General features: G+C 42.7%; 1 protein-coding gene across 2 annotated transcripts; it reads left to right on the top strand.

The window, feature by feature from the left end:
• The first annotated feature begins 5,643 nt into the window (after positions 1-5,643).
• On the top strand, positions 5,644-20,411 carry znf384a (zinc finger protein 384 a). Of its 2 annotated transcripts, XM_056417687.1 has the most exons (10): positions 5,644-5,743; positions 7,981-8,048; positions 8,719-9,007; positions 10,122-10,285; positions 10,394-10,470; positions 10,586-10,810; positions 12,228-12,395; positions 13,481-13,559; positions 14,428-14,586; positions 16,793-20,411. In XM_056417687.1, the coding sequence occupies exons 2-10, from the start codon at positions 7,986-7,988 to the stop codon at positions 17,165-17,167; spliced, it is 1,599 nt and encodes a 532-aa protein (XP_056273662.1). In that variant the 5' UTR covers positions 5,644-5,743; positions 7,981-7,985; the 3' UTR covers positions 17,168-20,411. The 2 variants fall into 2 exon arrangements, with proteins under 2 accessions (XP_056273662.1, XP_056273670.1); XM_056417695.1 differs by lacking the exon at positions 12,228-12,395.
• The last annotated feature ends 62 nt before the right edge of the window (positions 20,412-20,473 follow it).

Here is a 20,473-nt window from a genome sequence, read left to right as displayed (position 1 = left end):
CTAATTAATCGCACATTTTGAAATTCATTAATCGCGATTAATCGCAATTAAAAGTTAAAAGTTCATTCTTTTTAAAGACCAAACTTCACACAGAGCTGTGTTTCAAAGAGGCTCCTACCTATAAAGTGCCAGCGAGGTATTTAATATCGTGGATGATAAATTGTTTTTTCAGTGAAACATCAGATTAGTAAAAAAAAAAAAAGTATATTGAGACCCCATTGGTCCTGTCATCTTTAACATTAAACAGCAGCAGAACCAGTGGCCTTGGTAACTGACTGACATTCAAATATGTCCTGTTCACCCTCTGGAGGCTGGGCTCATTTTATACATTTTACAACAACAACAAAATTCACCTTTTAAAGGCGTTTTCATATGACACATACCCACGTGTTATACATCAAACATTCCAGAACAATCTCAGCTCTATTCAATGAGGCTCAGTTGTCCTGGTGCTGTGTTCTCTGCTCTCTGACTGACAATTCAATTCAATTCAGTTTATTTGTATAGCCCAATTTCACAAATTACAAATTTGTCTCGGAGTGCTTTACAATCTGTACACATAGACATCCCTGCCCCAAAACCTCACATCGGACCAGGAAAAACTCCCAAATAACCCTTCAGGGGGGAAAAAAAGGGAAGAAACCTGCAGGAGAGCAACAGAGGAGGATCCCTCTCCTAGGATGGACAGATGCGATAGATGTAATGTGTACAGAAGGACAGATTTAGAGTTAAAATACATTCAATGAATATGACAGAGTGTATGAATAGTTCATAGTAGGCATATTCCACGATGGAGACCTCCACGATCCATCAGGCAGATGGCGGTGGGGAGGAGGAGTGGGCGGAGTCTCAACAGTGGGCGGAGTCTCAACAGGACAGTGGCGTAGTCAGGAGCAGGAATTCCACGACCCAGACGATCCATCAGGCAGATAGGATCTATGCCGTCTCATAGGGTCCGATGACCCCATGAGACGTGAAGTCAAAAGGACTTCCGGGGAGAAAGCAGAGTTAGTAACGTGTGATTGAGAGATGAAAATTCATCCTTAAGGCGAGAAAAAAGAGGAGATAGGTACTCAGTGCATCCTAGAACGTCCCCGGGCAGCTATAAGCCTATAGCAGCATATCAAGGGGCTGGACCAGGTGAACCTGATTCAGCCCTAACTATAAGCTCTGTCAAAGAGGAAGGTCTTAAGTCTACTCTTAAACGAGGTGACTGTGTCTGCCTCCCGGACTGAAATTGGAAGCTGGTTCCATAAAAGAGGAGCTTGATAACTAAAGGCTCTGGCTCCCATTCTACTTTGTAAGACTCTAGGAACTACAAGTAGTCCCGCATTTAGTGAGCGTAGCTCTCTAGTGGGCAATATGGTACGACAAGCTCCTTAAGATATGATGGAGCATCACCAATCAAGGCTTTGTAGGTTAAGAGAAGAATTTTAAAAGTGATTCTTGATTTTACTGGGAGCCAGTGCAGAGCAGCTAGTGCAGGAGTGATGTGATCTCTTTTCTTAGTTTTAGTGAGAACACGAGCTGCAGCATTCTGGATCAACTGGAGGGACCTAAGAGATTTATTAGAGCAGCCTGCTAATAAGGAGTTGCAGTAATCCAGTCTCGAAGTAACGAACGCGTGAACCAATTTTTCTGCATCTTTTTGAGACAAGATGTGCCTGATTTTTGAAATATTACGTAGATGAAAGAATGCAGTCCTTGAGATTTGCTTTACGTGGGAGTTAAAGGACAAGTCCCGATCAAAGATAACGCCAAGATTCTTTACAGTGGTGTTGGATGCCAGGGCAATGCCGTCTACAGAATCCACATCACCAGATAATTGATCTCTGAGGTGCTCAGGGCCGATTAAAATTACTTCGGTTTTGTCTGAGTTTAACATCAAGAAGTTGCAGGTCATCCATGTTTTTATGTCTTTAAGACATGCTTGAATTTTACAGAGTTGGTTGCTCTCCTCTGGTTTTATCGATAAATATAGTTGAGTATCATCTGCATAACAATGAAAGTTTATGGAGTGTTTCCTGATAATATTGCCCAAAGGAAGCATGTATAAGGTAAATAAAATTGGTCCAAGCACAGAACCTTGTGGAACTCCGTGATTAACGTTGGTGGTTATCGAGGCATCATCGTTTACAAATACAAACTGAGATCGATCTGATAAATAGGATTTAAACCAAATTAGTGCCGTGCCTGAAATGCCAATCGACTGCTCCAGTCTCTGTAACAGGATGTCATGGTCAATGGTGTCGAATGCAGCACTAAGGTCTAACAAGACCAGGACAGAGAGGAGTCCTTTATCTGCTGCCATTAAGAGGTCATTTGTAATTTTCACCAGTGCCGTCTCGGTGCTGTAGTGTTTTCTAAATCCTGATTGAAATTTCTCAAATAAACTATTATGATGTAGAAAGTCGCACAACTGATTTGCGACCACTTTCTCAAGGATCTTGGAGAGGAAGGGGAGGTTAGAGATCGGTCTGTAGTTAGCCAACACCTCTGGATCCAGAGTGGGCTTCTTCAGGAGAGGTTTAATAACAGCCACTTTGAAGGAGTGTGGTACGTGGCCTGTTAGCAGAGACACATTGATAATATCTAATAGAGAGCCGCCAATTAAAGGCAAAACAGGCTGCTAATGAGGTTCACATGTGAGGTGGGAGGTCCTTTGTAATTTACTGAGTGTTCATTGGGTTTTTCCCCCCCAAAATGTTGACAGACAAACGGATTGACCAATCACGGTGAAGGTTTCGTGTGACGAGTTATTTCGGCGCCGCGTCACCCGACACGTCGCCCCTCCGTTCCTCTGTGTATCAGAGGGGGATACGGGAGGAAGGAGCGGAGGAGGAAACCCGACTGATTCATCCACGAGTTAAAACTGATTTCTGCTCCTTATTTTAGCGGAGAAATAATTGTTTTAAAAACGGAAACAGTGTTAAACCGCACTGCCGCGGTTTGACACTCGGTTTGAGTGTAAAAACTTCAACGAAGACCGGAAGTAAACAAAGTTGCGTTAATTGCGTTAAAATATTTTAGTGCATTAACGAGGCCAAATTAATCACATAGATTAACGCGTTAACGCTGACAGCCCTAGTTTATATACAGTATATATTTGAGAGGAGATAGTCCACTAACCTCTGTACTGACTCGTACTAACGGCAGTCGAATTCTGTGGTTTCAAATCACTTTTATTTACTTTAATTTACAGGAAGCGTATTCTTCTTCTGAAAACATAATCATGAAAATGGTATATCATGTTTCTTATTCGTCTTCATGCATGTGTTACTTCTGTTTACATATGTGATGCTTTGAGCTTTGCATTGTTATCAATGTGCCGCTTTTGCATTGTAACTGCAACGGTCTGAATAAAGTTTTTTTCCTAAATATTTCTAAAGTCTTTCCTTATTCCCTTTTGATCTCTCACTGAATATTTGTGTTTTTTTTCTATATTTAAAATAGACCAATTAAAACATAAATGTCACCATGTGATGCTCTGCACCAGATTGTAGCTTCGGCTCATTTGCATATGTCGTCCCTTGACAGACCATAATAAACATAACACAATAACCAACATAAAACAAAAAAATACATAGAACACTAATATAAAACAATAACAAACAAAACAATAATAAACATAAAACAAAAGCAAACGTAAAGCAATACCAATCATAAAACAATAATAAACATAAAACAATAGCAAACGTAAAGCAATACCAATCACAAAACAATAACAAACATAAAACAATAACAAATATAAAACAATAACAAACAGTCCACACTACAACAGTATTCGTGGTAAGAAGAAGACTAAACACAGAGATTGAACTGTTTACTCTAGTTCACCACAGAGAGACGGTCGACTGCAGGAAGTAAGACAAACACGTTTATACATTTTACAATCTTACATTTTTTTAATTCTAGTCAATCATTTACAAACATAAATTATTTATTTTACTTTTTATTTATTTTTATTCCTGTCCTTTTTCCTTTATTCTCTCAATACTTAATCTCTATGTGAGGGATTCTGATGTTTACTTTTGATACTATGTTTGCTCAATTGATTCTAAAAAATTAAATAAAGTGCTGGAAGAATTAAGACGTGAGCCTCCCGAGAGCAGCAGGGAGTAGCAGATGTACACCCAGTGGCACCTGGGACCGCTCCGTCACGTGTGGAGAGCAGCGCCCAGCTGCCAAGCAGTCAGCACATTATCAGAATCAGCTTTATTGACCATGAACGCAGAAGTTGACTGGTTAATACGCTCTCGTCGTACATACATGTCATTTAACACGGAATTTACAAATAACAGGAAAAATATAAAAAAGACAATGTGGCTTTTTTACAATGTATTGTAGTTTATTACAGTGTGTTGTCATTTTTTACAATGTATTGTAGTTTATTACAATGTGTTGTAGTTTATTACAATGTTTTGTAGTTTATTACAATGTTTTGTAGTTTATTACAATGTGTTGTCATTTTTCACAATGTATTGTAGTTTATTACAATGTGTTGTCATTTTTTACAATGTATTGTAGTTTATTACAATGTTTTGTAGTTTATTAAAATGTGTTGTCATTTTTCACAATGTATTGTAGTTTATTACAATGTGTTGTAGTTTATTAAAATGTGTTGTCATTTTTCACAATGTATTGTAGTTTATTACAATGTGTTGTAGTTTATTAAAATGTGTTGTATTTTATAACAATGTATTATAGTTTATTACAATGTGTTGTAGTTTATTACAATGTGTTGTCATTTTTCACAATGTATTGTAGTTTATTACAATGTGTTGTAGTTTATTAAAATGTGTTGTATTTTATAACAATGTTTTGTAGTTTATTAAAATGTGTTGTCATTTTTTACAATGTATTGTAGTTTATTACAATGTGTTGTAGTTCATTACAATGTTTTGTAGTTTATTACAATGTGTTGTCATTTTTCACAATGTATTGTAGTTTATTACAATGTGTTGTCATTTTTTACAATGTATTGTAGTTTATTACAATGTGTTATCATTTTTTACAATGTATTGTAGTTTATTACAATGTGTTGTAGTTTATTACAATGTGTTGTAGTTTATTAAAATGTGTTGTCATTTTTCACAATGTATTGTAGTTTATTACAATGTGTTGTAGTTTATTAAAATGTGTTGTAGTTTATTACAATGTGTTGTAGTTTATTACAATGTTTTGTAGTTTATTACAATGTGTTGTAGTTTCTTACAATGTGTTGTCATTTTTCACAATGTTTTGTAGTTTATTACAATGTGTTGTCATTTTTTACAATGTATTGTAGTTTATTACAATGTGTTGTAGTTTATTAAAATGTGTTGTATTTTATAACAATGTATTGTAGTTCATTACAATGTGTTGTAGTTTATTACAATGTGTTGTAGTGTATTACAATGTGTTGTATTTTATAAAAATGTATCGTAGTTTATAACAATGCATTACAATGGGTTGTAATTCATTACAATTTCCACCTGTGCGTGAATACATTTTTTAATGTGACATTGGTACTTTTTTAAACAAGAAATCCACCTGGCTTTTATTTTGTAAAGCCGTGACCGGAAACGCAGCGGGTTGCCTCTGACTTGACTCTGCTGGGCGAGCTGGAGGGGAAAAAAGGGAAAGAAATCCGAGGGAAAAAAAGGCACATCTGAGGGTTTTGAGGGGCGGATTTGGACAAACTTTCCCAACTGTCCCGACCCGAAGAGGCTCCGGGGGGGTTGACGGGGAGTCGATTTCACCGGTAATGAACACAGGAGTTATCAGTCCGTTGTTAATTAACTGTTCTGTTCGGTGTGTCTGAGAGCACCGTCGTCCCGACCGCCGGAAGTCTGCATGAAGCTGCGTCTCCCTCAGAAGAGACGGGTTTTTTATCTCCCCGGTTTCCTTTTTTTTTTAAATTCCAGACTTTTTTTTCTCTTTTTTTATTTTCTCTCAGCGAGACAAGCAGAGTGAGAAATGGCGAGCGACGGCGGTTGTGTTGTCACAGTGGCTAGCGGGCTAATGGGCATGTGAATACACGGGCCTCCTTGTTGCTAGAGCAGCGAACAAAAGGAGGACATTAATGGAGGCAAGTTAGCTAGCCCCTCGTCTTCTTGCGCTAGCCAGCTAGCGCTAGCCATGTTTTTTGTTGCCCAGATGCCCCATCGCAGCTGGTTAGCTGCACTGTAACATTAACACATACACAACGAGGGCTTTCTGGTGTAAACTACTTATAACACTTATTGACAATAATGTGTTATTCACGGCTAACGTCAGCCCGCAGCTAGCAGCGCCACGGTGTTACGGTCAAAGAAGCGACCGTGTTAACTGGCGACTTTCAACCGAACGCGTCCGTTGTCGTTACAGACCGCTGTTGAAAACACGAAGAGAACACCTATAGCTGTCCTCGCGGATGCCGCATTGTTTAGATTTTATAGTATATATTATTATGTATCTTAGAGGGTTTGACACTGTATTACACAATTAAACAAAGAGGCATTCACGAGGACAGCTATACGTGTTCTCTAACGGCCTCCGTAACTTCGACAACAATGGACGCGTTCGGCTAAAAAGTCGCCAGTTAACACGGTCGCCTGTTAGACCGTAACACCGACTAATTACGGCTAGAAAGATGAAGATGAAAGAAGGAACGTATCGGCGTAACGCGCCCCGTCGTTCACGAGTAGATACATGCTTCAGGTTATGCGTTGCAGATCTTTTTCATGGACAATATTTCTCTTCCCTTTAGTTATTTGAGTTCGTAATGTTGAAGTTATGTTTTTTTTGTATGGGCTGACACTCGGCTACAGGGCTTAAACCCCTTTTGATACTAAATGTCATGCCGTTTCTACTTGCGTGCTAATAACTTGCTTGCTTTTCTTGGCATGTGGGATTATGGCTGCATAGCATTCTCAATCTCCACATGCAAACAGAAAAACTAACCCTCAAAAACGTCTTTTTCCCATCGGTCTGTAACAGTTAGCAAAGTGTGTGGAAATTTTAAAAAAAGTGCAATTGCATGGCAAAAAAAGAGTAAACTTAGAACAATGAAACTATGAAACTTCCTTCTTTGTGCTTCAGAAAACATGTTGCCTATGTGTCAGTGGGAGATGATCGGGAAACAGAAGATTGGAGGTTAGATGATGAAAAGACAGACAGTAGTCTTTTTTTTAAATCAGTAGGTGATGTCTTCAAAAAAAGAAAAGAAAGAAACCCAAGTCATGCACTCTTAGAAAGGATGTTCTTTACACACACTGTAGTGGTGTCCAGTGGGGTGCCCTGTGGTACCCCCCCAGGCAATAAATGGTCCCAACATCTTGACACAGCATTGGGCTGCACTCCAAAACCAGACTCATTAGCACTGATGATCCACCGCTCTGAGATTGCGTCATTTGTTTAGTAGCAATACAAACTGTTGTGAGAGACTAGAGGTGCATGTGTTACACAACTTTATCAACAGCCTCAAAAGATCATTATCAGTTATGTTTTTCTTACATCTTCTTTTTTTCTATATATTTGTTTCCATCCCCCTGGGGATTGAACATCTTTGCCTGATTCCTTTCACATCCTCTTCTCTGTAAATCTGAAATACACACATATATATATTTATACATTTAAAATAACGAACAGCATTAAACACTTAAATCATTTCCCTTCAACCAATGAGATGTGTAACGGCCATCTTACACGTCTTATTGGACCTGGATCCTTCCAGAACGAAGGCGGCTCGCCTCACGCAGCCACAGATGAAACACCGCCGCCCTGCTGGCCGATGCCGGCACTGCACACTGAACCCTGTGCAGCGAGACAACCGATGGAGGAGAGGATACAAGGAAAGGAAACAAACTAAGATGATTTGAAACGCGGCCGTGCATGGTGTCGTTTCACATGACACTGAAAACAAACAACAAATAGAAAGGAAGAAACAGCATCGGTGGGAGGAGGAGGAGGAGGGAGAGAGGGCCGGTGTTTTGTCTAAGTGTTGCTTTTTAATTACAGAAATAATGGACGATTCCCATTTCAACTCATCATACTTTTGGTGTCCCGTCCCCACTGTGCAAGGACAGGTAGAGGCAATCTTATTGTTGGAACACTCTTTAATACACATGGTGATGCCCGGAGGACATGTTATGCTGTGACACAACACAACAATGATTAGAACCACTGGCCGAGTCGGGTGAAGTTGTTTCCATGGGCGGGGTTCACTCCATCATGTGATGACTCCTGTCCCTCTCTCCTCTCTCCTCTCCTCAACCCACCTTTGGTCCTTCCTTCATCGCCCTTCTGCATCTCTCTTCGCCTCCGGTCCGGTCGCTCCTCTCTCCCGCCTCCTTCGTCTCCTCCGCCGCCTTTGAACTCATTCTCTACTCGCTTCCTTCACTCTCCCGTTCCACTGCTCGCTTCCTTCACTACCTCCCTCCTCCATCCTTGCTCCCCTCCCTCTCTCTTCATTCTCCTCACTGTCCCGGCATCACACGCCGTTATTGCCTCATCTTCTGCTCCTGTGCTTTCTCTCCCTGACTCCTCTTCTCCTCCTCCAACCTCTCCTTTATTCCCCCCCCCCCCTCCCTCCCTCCCCCTCCATGTCCCCTTGTCATCTTCTTAAATCCGCCCGGCCTCACACACTTCACCAAACCATCCCCACTTTCCCTCACCTCTCACCTCCCTTTATTCCTTTGTCTCCTATCCCCTTATCCTCCTTTCCTCCTTCCCTCGCTCCACTCCATCGCCGTCCAGATCGAGAACGCCATGTTCCTGAACAAGGCGAAGGAGCAGCTGGGCCAGGAGAAGGCCAACGTGCACTCCTTCCCTCACGCCTCGGCGTCTTCCACCTCCTCCCCCCACTACCCCACGGCCGTGCTCGCCATCCACGGCTCGGTGGAGGCGGGGGGGCCCGGCATGCGGCTGGTCCCCAAACAGGAAGGAGGCGGCGGCATGAGCGCGCTCGGGGGACACCTGCACCAGTCGCTCGCCACCCAGAACATCACCGTGGTGCCGGTGCCCTCAACGGGCATCATGACCGCCGGTGAGTCAGCGGCGCGTCTTCTTTCCTCGCCGTTCTCACATCGTCTGGTTGTCTGTGTTCGACGGCGTCCCGTCAGGACGAATGCACGCAGGGCGGGAACGCCCTCAACATGGAAACGTCCTGGGAGATAACACATTGTTATTTCCAGGCCTGGAAAAAGTCTTGATGGAGATTTGTTATATTCATATGTTCATTTACTCAGTTTCATTAAAAGAATAAACATTTATCTAAATATTTATACTTTTAATCAAACTATTGTCTCTCATTTAAGATATACTAGAGATTTCACAGTCCTTGAAAAGTCCTGGAAGTCCATTGGTCAACACGTATGAACCCTGTATAGTTATAACAAAGAATGATTACACCTTTATTAAAATGTGTTCCTGATGTTGCTGCCTGTCTTGTCCAGGTCTCCCTCGAATAAGAGATGTTTAATCTCGATGGGTTTCACCTGGTTGAGATTAGAAATCTCTTTTTCGAGCGCCGTTTGGTTCAAGAGTTTCGCCGGCTGTGTTACCGAGTCCTCGGCTCTGATTGGTTGTCTTCCGTTGGGCGGCAGCGTGACGTCACCTGATGGTTCATGTGTTGCTGTCAGGCTGGAGTGGCAGTTTGAGATTATAGGATGGAAAGTTATGAAGTTAAAAGCGACCAAATGCAGCTTTAAGGCCAGAAACACAAATATAATTTCATTTAAATAAGAGATTTTAGTGTTTTCCTACCTTTTCTACTTTGTGACATCAATACACAACATGCCTACACACACATGTGTGTGTGTAGGCATCATGTTGTGTAACTCTTGGTCCTATTGCGTCTTATTGCTGTTTTCACACAACTGTCCCTTCCTTTCTTCTTCTTCTTCTTCTTCTTCTTCTTCTTCTTCTTCTTCTTCTTCTTCTTCTTCTTCTCTCTCTATATATAGGTATATATATATGGTTCTCTGAAATAAGTTTTTTTCGTGAAATCATAGGTTAGGGCTCTTATTAGCTCGATAGCTTCAGCCTCGACCCTTTCGGTCAGCCACTTCCTTCTTTTGTTGAATTTTGATTTTTGTATATTTTGCTGATCAAAATAAATGAAACTAAACTTCTTTCTTTTCTTTTCCTCTTGTTTCCAGACAAGAAGGAGAACATGTCTCTGCCTCCGGCGGTCGTCATGCCGATGCCATCCAAGCGGGGCAGGAAGAGCAAACAGATGTTGGCCCGAGTGGCCGGGATGGGCGTGGTCCTCCCCCCAGGAAGTGATGCTTTAATACTAGCACACCTGGCCGCGGCTGGACAGGTGTGTGCCTCTCGTGTTCTTTGATGCTGCTCTTCTACACAGCATGGCGGGTTGTTCGTGTTTGTGCCCGTCAGCATCACTTATATGTTGTTGTTGTTGTTGTGCTAGCACCACACTGCTGACCCATACGACCTGTCAAATGATGAGGATGATCATGCCAGCAGAGACGGGCCCAAATCCTACAGGTACTGGGAACTCATTCAGATTTGTTGGTGATTATTGCGACACCACCGACTCCCCGCGTGAGCCGACATTAAAGGTCGTCTTCCCCCTCTCTCTCCTGCCCCTCACTCGCCCAAGGTGTCGCATGTGCCCGTTGACGTTCTTCAGCAAGTCGGACATGCAGATCCACGCCAAGTCGCACACGGAGGCCAAGCCCCACAAGTGCCCCCACTGCTCCAAGTCCTTCGCCAACTCCAGCTACCTGTCCCAGCACATCCGCATCCACAGCGGGGCCAAGCCCTACACCTGCTCCTACTGCCAGAAGACCTTCAGGCAGCTCAGCCACCTGCAGCAGCACACACGGTACGACACTGGGCGGTGTGTGTGTGTGTGTGTGAGGGAGGATGGGGACGGTGAGTTTGCGTCGACGTTTCAGTCATTTTTTGCACTTTTGAACCAGACGTATTTTTTTAAATCAAAGTGCTCCGCTCTTGATGTTCGTGTGATATCTGGCGATTGGTTCCTGGACGTCTCCTCATCCCCACATCTCACGGCTGACCACGTCCAAGCTGAGCTCTCCGGCTGGATGCATGCTCCCCCCCGTGTTGGTCGGGTACCAGTTGCCTTCATGTAGGAGGCGGTTGGAGTTATCCTCACCCCCCCCTCCCCCCCTCCGCATGCTGCTCTATCATCGTCACTCTACTTTCGAGCATCCCGTCCTTCGTGTTGCGTTCAGGCGACACGCGGAGACCTTCCGCCGTCCCGCGATGTTCAACGTGTCCTGGTTGCGTTCACTTTGTATCCTAACCTCAACACAACGCACGCTCTTTGTTGGCGATTGTTTTACGGCGCCCGCGTGTTTATTACGCCTGTATGATCATATTTACACCACAGATAAAACACAGGCTGGTTTTCTCTTTTATTTCCTGTGAACGTGCTCTGATATTTGTGATGCACGCACCCGTTCACGCCCTCATGATGACTGTTTACATCAGGGGTGTCAAACTCATCTTCACCGTGAGCCACATCAGCATCATGGCTGCCTCTTAAAGGGCCGGTGTAACCGAAACATAGAAATAATGTACATAAGAACATTTCTCTAATACTATAACAAAAATCCTTTTAATTTGAAACCTTCAAAATAAAAGCACAGGATATTTCAGTATGAACTACTCCAACATGTTGTTAAATAACTCTCTTTGCATTTGATTATTGTTTTTTGGAGTGTAGAAAAATTGTACATAAGAACATTTCTCTAATATTATAACATAAATCCATTTCATTTGAAACCTTCAAAATAGAAGCGCAGGATATTTTTCTTACATTTCTTTAAGAAAAGGTGATCGTATGTCTTTCAAGCCACCAGAGGGCCACATAGAATGATGTGGCGGGCCAGATTTGGCCCGCGGGCCTTATGTTTGACACCTGTGGTTTACATGTTACGTTTGACCTCGTTGTTTGACCTCGTTTGGCCGTGCACTGGGTCTCAGGCCGCGTACTTTAAGCCGAAGGATGCGTTCCACCGGCCTCACACTCATAGACACACTCCACCCAGAGCAGGGCACACTGATGGAGAGAGAGAGGGAGAGAGAGAGGAGAGAGAGGCGTGACTATTGATCGCCGATCCCGCCGACGTTAACGCATGATTTGGTCCTCAGCTCACGGTGAAGTCGTTGGTCATGCTGTAGCTTAAAAACCTCTCTCTGTTTCTCTCTCTGTCTCTCTCTCTCTCTCTCCACCTCCTCAATCCCGGTTCCCCCCCCCCCCCCCCCCGCGTTAGAAACCACACGGAGGCCAAGCCCCACAAGTGCCCCCACTGCTCCAAGTCCTTCGCCAACTCCAGCTACCTGTCCCAGCACATCCGCATCCACACCGGGGCCAAGCCCTACACCTGCTCCTACTGCCAGAAAACATTCAGGCAGCTCAGCCACCTGCAGCAGCACACACGGTACTGGGCGGGTTCGAGTGGCCGGCTTGTGATGTTCTTGATGTGTGCATGTACGGTACAGGGGGGGGGGGGGGGGGCAGGTGTGTAGAGACAGGATTCGTACGGTCATGGAAAACCTGGAAAAGTCATGGAATTTTAAAATGGTCATTTCCAGGCCTGGAAAAGTCATGGAAAAAACTTAAATCATAAAAGTTGGGGAAAAGTCATGGAAATTTGTTAGAATCACATCATTTACGCCGAGTTTGAAATAATTAATACGTTTTTTAAAGAAAGACGCTCAGAATATAAGCCGGCGTACGCTCTCAATACGCACAATTTTCAAAAATTTTCATGTTGATACCGAGAATTCAGTTTGGTCATGGAAATTTGGTTTAAAGTCCTGGAAAAGTCCTGGAAATCCACTGGTCAAAATGTGTAAGAACCCTGTAGAGAGTCGTGGCGTTGTGGTGGCTGTCGTGTGTTTGTAACATGCCGTGTTGTCAGCTGGGTTCCTATTGTTTTTATAAACCCAATCAAGAGTTGCCAAACGAAGCCGTTAAGGGGGGTCACGATTAATTGGACTTTAATTTGAAAGTAGGTTGCCCATCAGCCTCGAGCCAAGAGCGGCTCGTGGTGACTTCCTGCCTTCAGTGCGAGGCTATTACCAACCAGCAGGGGAGCGAAGCAACGCACTGCAATGTATTAAGAAATACAATTGTCAGTTCAAGCGGACGCTATATCTAAAAATGATTCTCATGATTATTTCTTTCGGCGTGTGAATGTCTTTGCTCCGCTGCTGGTGCTCCTGCCCTGTCTGACCCTCATACTGCCGTCAAACAACCCCTTAAAGAGACAGTACATTGTTTATGATGTCCAAAAGACTTGTTCCACAGCTTCATGCCTCACCCTACAGTGGTGACGGGTAAAGTGAGAACCAGTCAAAGGGGTTCAAATAACTCAAACTAATACTCAACATCACGCACCAAAAGGAATCGCCTCTTCGCGGCGTTGTAGACGTGTGGCTTTGAATACCAGAAGACACTCGACACTTCATCGTGCTTCAGTGTTTGATTAACCAACGGTGTTTCTCCCTGTGATTTCTTCAGGATTCACACCGGTGACCGGCCGTATAAGTGTAACCACCCTGGCTGTGAAAAGGCTTTCACTCAGTTGTCCAACCTCCAGGTAAAAGAACCGGTTTGATGCTCGCGTCTGACCTGATGACATCATCACAACACTTTGGTGTGCTGTCCTCTCTCTGTGTGTGTTGGTGGGAACAAGAACGTACACGTCAAAAGTAGATCACATTAGAAGAGAGATTCAGTTCAGTTTATTTTGTGTTGCCCAACATCACGAATTACAAACTCCCCTTTACAGTCTGTAGACATAGACATCCCTGACCTTTGACCTTTGACCTCACATCGGATCAAAAATATAGAAAAAGGGAAGAACCCTTCAGGAGAGCAACAGAGGAGGACATCTGGTCTCATGACATCTATTGTTCATCTGGTCACATGACATCTATTGTTCTGTCCATCCTGGAGAGAGATGAACAATAGATGTCATGTGACCAGATGAACAATAGATGTCATGTGACCAGATGAACAATAGATGTCATGTGACCAGATGAACAATAGATGTCATGTGACCAAATGAACAATAGATGTCATGTGACCAGAATAACAATAGATGTCATGTGACCAGATGAACAATAGATGTCAGGTGACCAGTTGAACAATAGATGTCATGTGACCAGATGAACAATAGATGTCATGTGACCAGATGAACAGTAGATGTCATGTGACCAGATGAACAATAGATGTCATGTGACCAGATGAACAATAGATGTCATGTGACCAGATGAACAATAGATGTCATGTGACCAGATGAACAATAGATGTCATGACACCAGATGAACAGAGTTACATAAACATTCAATGAATATGACAGGAATTATGAATAATTAGAAGTAGACATGGACCACGATCCAGATTGGGGGGGTTTACAGTTTAGTCAAAATCAAGTTAAATGGTGTTGTTGATTTCTTCCACAGTCTCACCGCCGGCAGCACAACAAAGACAAGCCGTTCAAGTGCCACAACTGTAACCGTGGTTACAGCGACGCTGCCAGCCTGGAGGTGCACCTGTCCACACACACCGTCAAACACGCCAAGCTGTTCTCCTGCGGCCTCTGCAACCGGTCCTACACCTCGGTGAGCACACTGTTTGTAGTTCTGTTTGTAGCTCTGTTTGTAGTTCTGTTTGTAGTTCTGTTTGTAGTTCTGTTTGTAGCTCTGTTTGTAGCTCTGTTTGTAGCTCTGTTTGTAGCTCTGTTTGTAGTTCTGTTTGTAGTTCTGTTTGTAGCTCTGTTTGTAGCTCTGTTTGTAGTTCTGTTTGTAGTTCTGTTTGTAGTTCTGTTTGTAGCTCTGTTTGTAGCTCTGTTTGTAGCTCTGTTTTTAGTTCTGTTTGTAGTTCTGTTTGTAGCTCTGTTTGTAGTTCTGTTTGTAGCTCTGTTTGTAGCGCTGTTTGTAGTTCTGTTTGTAGCTCTGTTTGTAGTTCTGTTTGTAGCTCTGTTTGTAGTTCTGTTTGTAGCTCTGTTTGTAGCTCTGTTTGTAGTTCTGTTTGTAGTTCTGTTTGTAGTTCTGTTTTTAGTTCTGTTTGTAGCTCTGTTTGTAGTTCTGTTTGTAGTTCTGTTTGTAGCTCTGTTTGTAGTTCTGTTTGTAGTTCTGTTTGTAGCTCTGTTTGTAGCTCTGTTTGTAGCTCTGTTTTTAGTTCTGTTTGTAGTTCTGTTTGTAGCTCTGTTTGTAGTTCTGTTTGTAGTTCTGTTTGTAGTTCTGTTTGTAGCTCTGTTTGTAGCTCTGTTTGTAGCTCTGTTTGTAGTTCTGTTTGTAGTTCTGTTTGTAGCTCTGTTTGTAGCTCTGTTTGTAGCTCTGTTTGTAGTTCTGTTTGTAGCTCTGTTTGTAGTTCTGTTTGTAGCTCTGTTTGTAGCGCTGTTTGTAGTTCTGTTTGTAGCTCTGTTTGTAGTTCTGTTTGTAGTTCTGTTTGTAGCTCTGTTTGTAGTTCTGTTTGTAGCCCTGTTTGTAGCTCTGTTTGTAGTTCTGTTTTTAGTTCTGTTTGTAGCTCTGTTTGTAGTTCTGTTTGTAGTTCTGTTTGTAGCTCTGTTTGTAGTTCTGTTTGTAGTTCTGTTTGTAGTTCTGTTTTTAGTTCTGTTTGTAGCTCTGTTTGTAGTTCTGTTTGTAGTTCTGTTTGTAGCTCTGTTTGTAGTTCTGTTTGTAGTTCTGTTTGTAGCTCTGTTTGTAGTTCTGTTTGTAGCTCTGTTTGTAGCTCTGTTTGTGCTCTGTTTGTAGTTCTGTTTGTAGCTCTGTTTGTGCGCTGTTTGTAGTTCTGTTTGTAGTTCTGTTTGTAGCTCTGTTTGTAGCTCTGTTTGTAGCTCTGTTTGTAGTTCTGTTTGTAGTTCTGTTTTTAGTTCTGTTTGTAGCTCTGTTTGTAGTTCTGTTTGTAGTTCTGTTTGTAGCTCTGTTTGTAGTTCTGTTTGTAGTTCTGTTTGTAGTTCTGTTTGTAGCTCTGTTTGTAGTTCTGTTTGTAGCTCTGTTTGTAGTTCTGTTTGTAGTTCTGTTTGTAGTTCTGTTTGTAGTTCTGTTTGTAGCTCTGTTTGTAGTTCTGTTTGTGCTCTGTTTGTAGTTCTGTTTGTAGCTCTGTTTGTAGCTCTGTTTGTGCTCTGTTTGTAGTTCTGTTTGTAGCTCTGTTTGTAGCTCTGTTTGTAGTTCTGTTTGTAGTTCTGTTTTTAGTTCTGTTTGTAGCTCTGTTTGTAGTTCTGTTTGTAGTTCTGTTTTTAGTTCTGTTTGTAGTTCTGTTTGTAGCTCTGTTTGTAGTTCTGTTTGTAGTTCTGTTTTTAGTTCTGTTTGTAGCTCTGTTTGTAGTTCTGTTTGTAGTTCTGTTTGTAGTTCTGTTTGTAGTTCTGTTTGTAGTTCTGTTTGTAGCTCTGTTTGTAGTTCTGTTTGTAGTTCTGTTTGTAGTTCTGTTTTTAGTTCTGTTTGTAGTTCTGTTTGTAGTTCTGTTTGTAGTTCTGTTTGTAGTTCTGTTTTTAGTTCTGTTTGTAGCTCTGTTTGTAGTTCTGTTTGTAGCTCTGTTTGTAGTTCTGTTTGTAGTTCTGTTTGTAGTTCTGTTTGTAGCTCTGTTTGTAGTTCTGTTTGTAGTTCTGTTTGTAGTTCTGTTTTTAGTTCTGTTTGTAGCTCTGTTTGTAGTTCTGTTTGTAGCTCTGTTTGTAGTTCTGTTTGTAGCTCTGTTTGTAGCTCTGTTTGTAGTTCTGTTTGTAGCTCTGTTTGTAGTTCTGTTTGTAGCTCTGTTTGTAGCTCTGTTTGTAGTTCTGTTTGTAGTTCTGTTTGTAGCTCCGCCCTCATCTCCTCTCTCTCTCCCTAGGAGACGTATCTAATGAAACACATGGGGAAGCACAACCCCGACCCGCTGACAGTGGCGGCCACGCTAGCCGCTCAGCAGGCCCGGGGCCTCACACCGGGCCGAGGCCGCGGGCGGGGGAGGGGCAGAGCGGGCCAGCTCCAAAGCCAGGCCAACAACAACAACACCCAGAGCCCCGGGCCGCCAGGCAGCTACCAGCCCACCCAGCAGCAGCAGGCCGTGGTCCAGTGCCCCTTCGACCTGCACCAGTACAAGACAGTGTCAGCCGGCGACATCCAGTACAAACCGGTCTCCGTGGCGGACCTGCCGGTGGTCCACAAGAACCTCTGCCTCACCGTCTCCACCTCGGCCATCCAGGTGGAGCACATGGACTCGTAGGAGGCGATCCCCACTCCACTGGAGACTTTTCTTATTGTGTTTGCCGTGTACAAAGGTCCACAAGAACATTTCACTCTCATCGTTTCCTGGAGGAAGAAGACGCGGCTCACGGGGCGCTTCCCCAACGACGTTTGTTTTCCTCCTTTTTAAGAAGCATTACATCACCGGTCAGAACTCAGATATTCTACAATGTGCTTCTCGATTCCTGAGCCCAGTGTGCCCAGTCTCTCCGAGTAGAACTGCTGGTCCATCCTTCAGGCTGGAGCCACGCTGAACAGAACCCTGATCCCACATCACTTTGGGCTTCTAGAACATGACGAATGAGATGCTGATGACATCCAGACCTGAAGTATGTGGAGTCTAGTTCACCTGCTAAACCAGCAGTCCGAGTCCGAGGAGCTCGATAAGAGAGGCTCACTGGTGTCCCCTCTCTTTTTGTATTGCGTTGTTTGCAATGGGCACTATCGGAGGATGAAGATGTCAAATATCTGCCAAATACACCCCCCAAAAAAAGAGAAAATCACACGACTCTCTGCACATGTCTAGAGAATGGTGTTATTTTAAACACAATTGGATCATATTAATCTGAACATCCTCCATTATTTTTGTTCCAGACAGAACAAGGGCAAGGAAAGAAGGAAACGAGGAATCCAAGATCAACGCCGGCCGGGACGGACTGAGTGAATACTTAGTGTGAGTTTTAAAACGACCCCGCAGAGAGAAGAAGAGGTGCGAGGGGTCGTGAAGAAAGCACTTGATGAAGCGTCTACTTCATGTCTATGTTTGCCATTGTTTTACTTCTTTTTTTAATTTATACACTACCGTTCAAAAGTTTGGGATCACCCAGACAATTTCGTGTTTTCCATGAAAACTCACACTTTTATTTATCAAATGAGTTGCAAAATGTATAGAAAATATAGTCAAGACATTGACAAGGTTAGAAATAATGATTTGTATTTGAAGTATTAATTTTTTTCTTCAAACTTTGCTTGTCCAAAGAATGCTCCTTTTGCAGCAATGACAGCATTGCAGACCTTTGGCATTCTAGCTGTTAATTTGTTGAGGTAATCTGTTGAAATGTCACCCCACGCCTCCTGAAGCACCTCCACAAGTTGGATTGGCTTGATGGGCACTTCTTGCGGACCATACGGTCAAGCTGCTCCCACAACAGCTCAATGGGGTTGAGATCTGGTGACTGTGCTGGCCACTCCATTACAGACAGCATACCAGCTGCCTGCTTCTTCCCTAAATAGTTCTTGCACAATGTGGAGGTGTGCTTTGGGTCATTGTCCTGTTGGAGGAGGAAATTGGCTCCAATCAAGCGCTGACCACAGGGTATGGCATGGCGTTGCAAAATGGAGTGATAGCCTTCCTTATTTAAAATCCCTTTTACCTGGTACAAATCTCCCACTTTACCAGCACCAAAGCAGCCCCAGACCATCACATGACCTCCACCATGCTTGACAGATGGTGTCAGATGGATTCATCTGTCCATAACACCTTTTTCCAATCTTCCTCTGTCCAATGCCTGTGTTCTTTTGCCCATACCAATCTTTTCTTTTTATTGGCCAGTCTCAGATATGGCTTTTTCTTTGCCACTCTGCCTAGAAGGCCAGCATCCCGGAGTCGCCTCTTCACTGTCGACGTTGACACTGGCGTTTTGCGGGTACCATTTAAAGAAGCTGCCAGTTGAGGACCTGTGAGGCGTCTATTTCTCAAACTAGAGACTCTAATGTACTTGTCTTCTTGCTGAGTTGTGCACCGGGGCCTCCCACTTCTCTTTCTGCTCTGGTTAAGGGAGTAGTACACACCGCTGTAGGACATTTTCAGTTTCTTTGCAAGTTCTCGCATGGAATAGCCTTCATTTCTAAGAACAAGAATAGACTGGCGAGTTTCACATGAAAGTTATTTTTTTCTGGCCATTTTGAGAGTCTTATCGAACCCACAAATGTGATGCTCCAGATAATCAACTAGCTCAAAGGAAGGCCAGTTTTATAGCTTCTCTCATCAGCAAAACAGTTTTCAGCTGTGCTAACATAATTGCACAAGGGTTTTCTAATCATCCATTAGTCTTCTAAGGCGATTAGCAAACACAATGTACCATTAGAACACTGGAGTGATCGTTGATGGAAATGGGCCTCTATACACCTCTGGAGATATTTCATTAGAAACCAGACGTTTCCACCTAGAATAGTCATTTACCACATTAACAATGTATAGAGTGTATTTCTGATTGATTTAATGTTATCTTCATTGAAAAAAACAATGCTTTTCTTTGAAAAATAAGGACATTTCTAAGTGATCCCAAACTTTTGAACGGTAGTGTATATATATCTATAAATCTATATCATATGTATGTATTTTTCTACCAACAGAGGAACGTGTGAACAAACTAGGAGAGAAAGCAAAGTGATGCATGAATGTCAGGAGAATCCTCACAGAGCGTTTTAAGTCCCCTTTGTTTGTGACTTCTCAAATAATCAACTATTCTCCAATAGTCGTAAAGACGGCCGACGCATCGCAGTCGGTTATTGGGGGAATAATGATTGTGTGATACAAAAAAATGGCTGACTGGTACTGTTATCAATCTCTTCTTTTTTTTTCATACATATAACTACTTTCAATATAACCATTGCAAATGTTCTCCACGTTATTATAAGCATGAGGGCATTATTGTATTGCAGTATGCTGTACATAAAATAGATAGAAAGAAGTTTTTCATCTGTAAAAAGGGAAAGTTTGTCCCGTGTAAAGCATATATGGAAACTATAGGAACCCCAAATCAACGTGGCAAAGCATCGGCTGTGTCCCGGGTCACGGTCACACGGAGAATTGGAGGATGTATATATATATCTATATATATATATGTATATGTCCTTCTGATCACATGACATGAAACACGTCTCGGGGACCTGGGACACAGTGCTGTCTTTGTGCACAAGCTGTCTCTTAGCCTATCAGAGTCCCAGCAGCCTGACTCCTCCTCATCTACGCTCCTCCTGGTATTTTAACGTGTCTTCTTATAAAAAAAAAAAAAGATTCTCAATATTCCTGTTAATGTTATTACTGATGCTCCTGATAATAGTACAGTTATTAACGGCTCTCTTATATGCTACACTCTCGCATATTGTATGCACCGTTTCACCTCTTGCTCATCTGAACAGTCAGTTTCTTCCCTTAAGGAGAATAAAGTTCGGAAAAAAAAGTTTTATGATGAAAAAAAAGAAAGAAAAATAGAATGTTATTTGTCTTTATTTATTTGATTACAGTCCAGACTCTGTGGTGAGAATGCATGATTATGTAATG

The sequence above is a fragment of the Pseudoliparis swirei genome, chromosome 1, assembly GCF_029220125.1.
Source record: "Pseudoliparis swirei isolate HS2019 ecotype Mariana Trench chromosome 1, NWPU_hadal_v1, whole genome shotgun sequence".
Taxonomy (NCBI): domain Eukaryota; kingdom Metazoa; phylum Chordata; class Actinopteri; order Perciformes; family Liparidae; genus Pseudoliparis; species Pseudoliparis swirei.
Note: the sequence above shows the minus strand (reverse complement) of the source record. Positions and strands in the feature narration are given on the sequence as shown.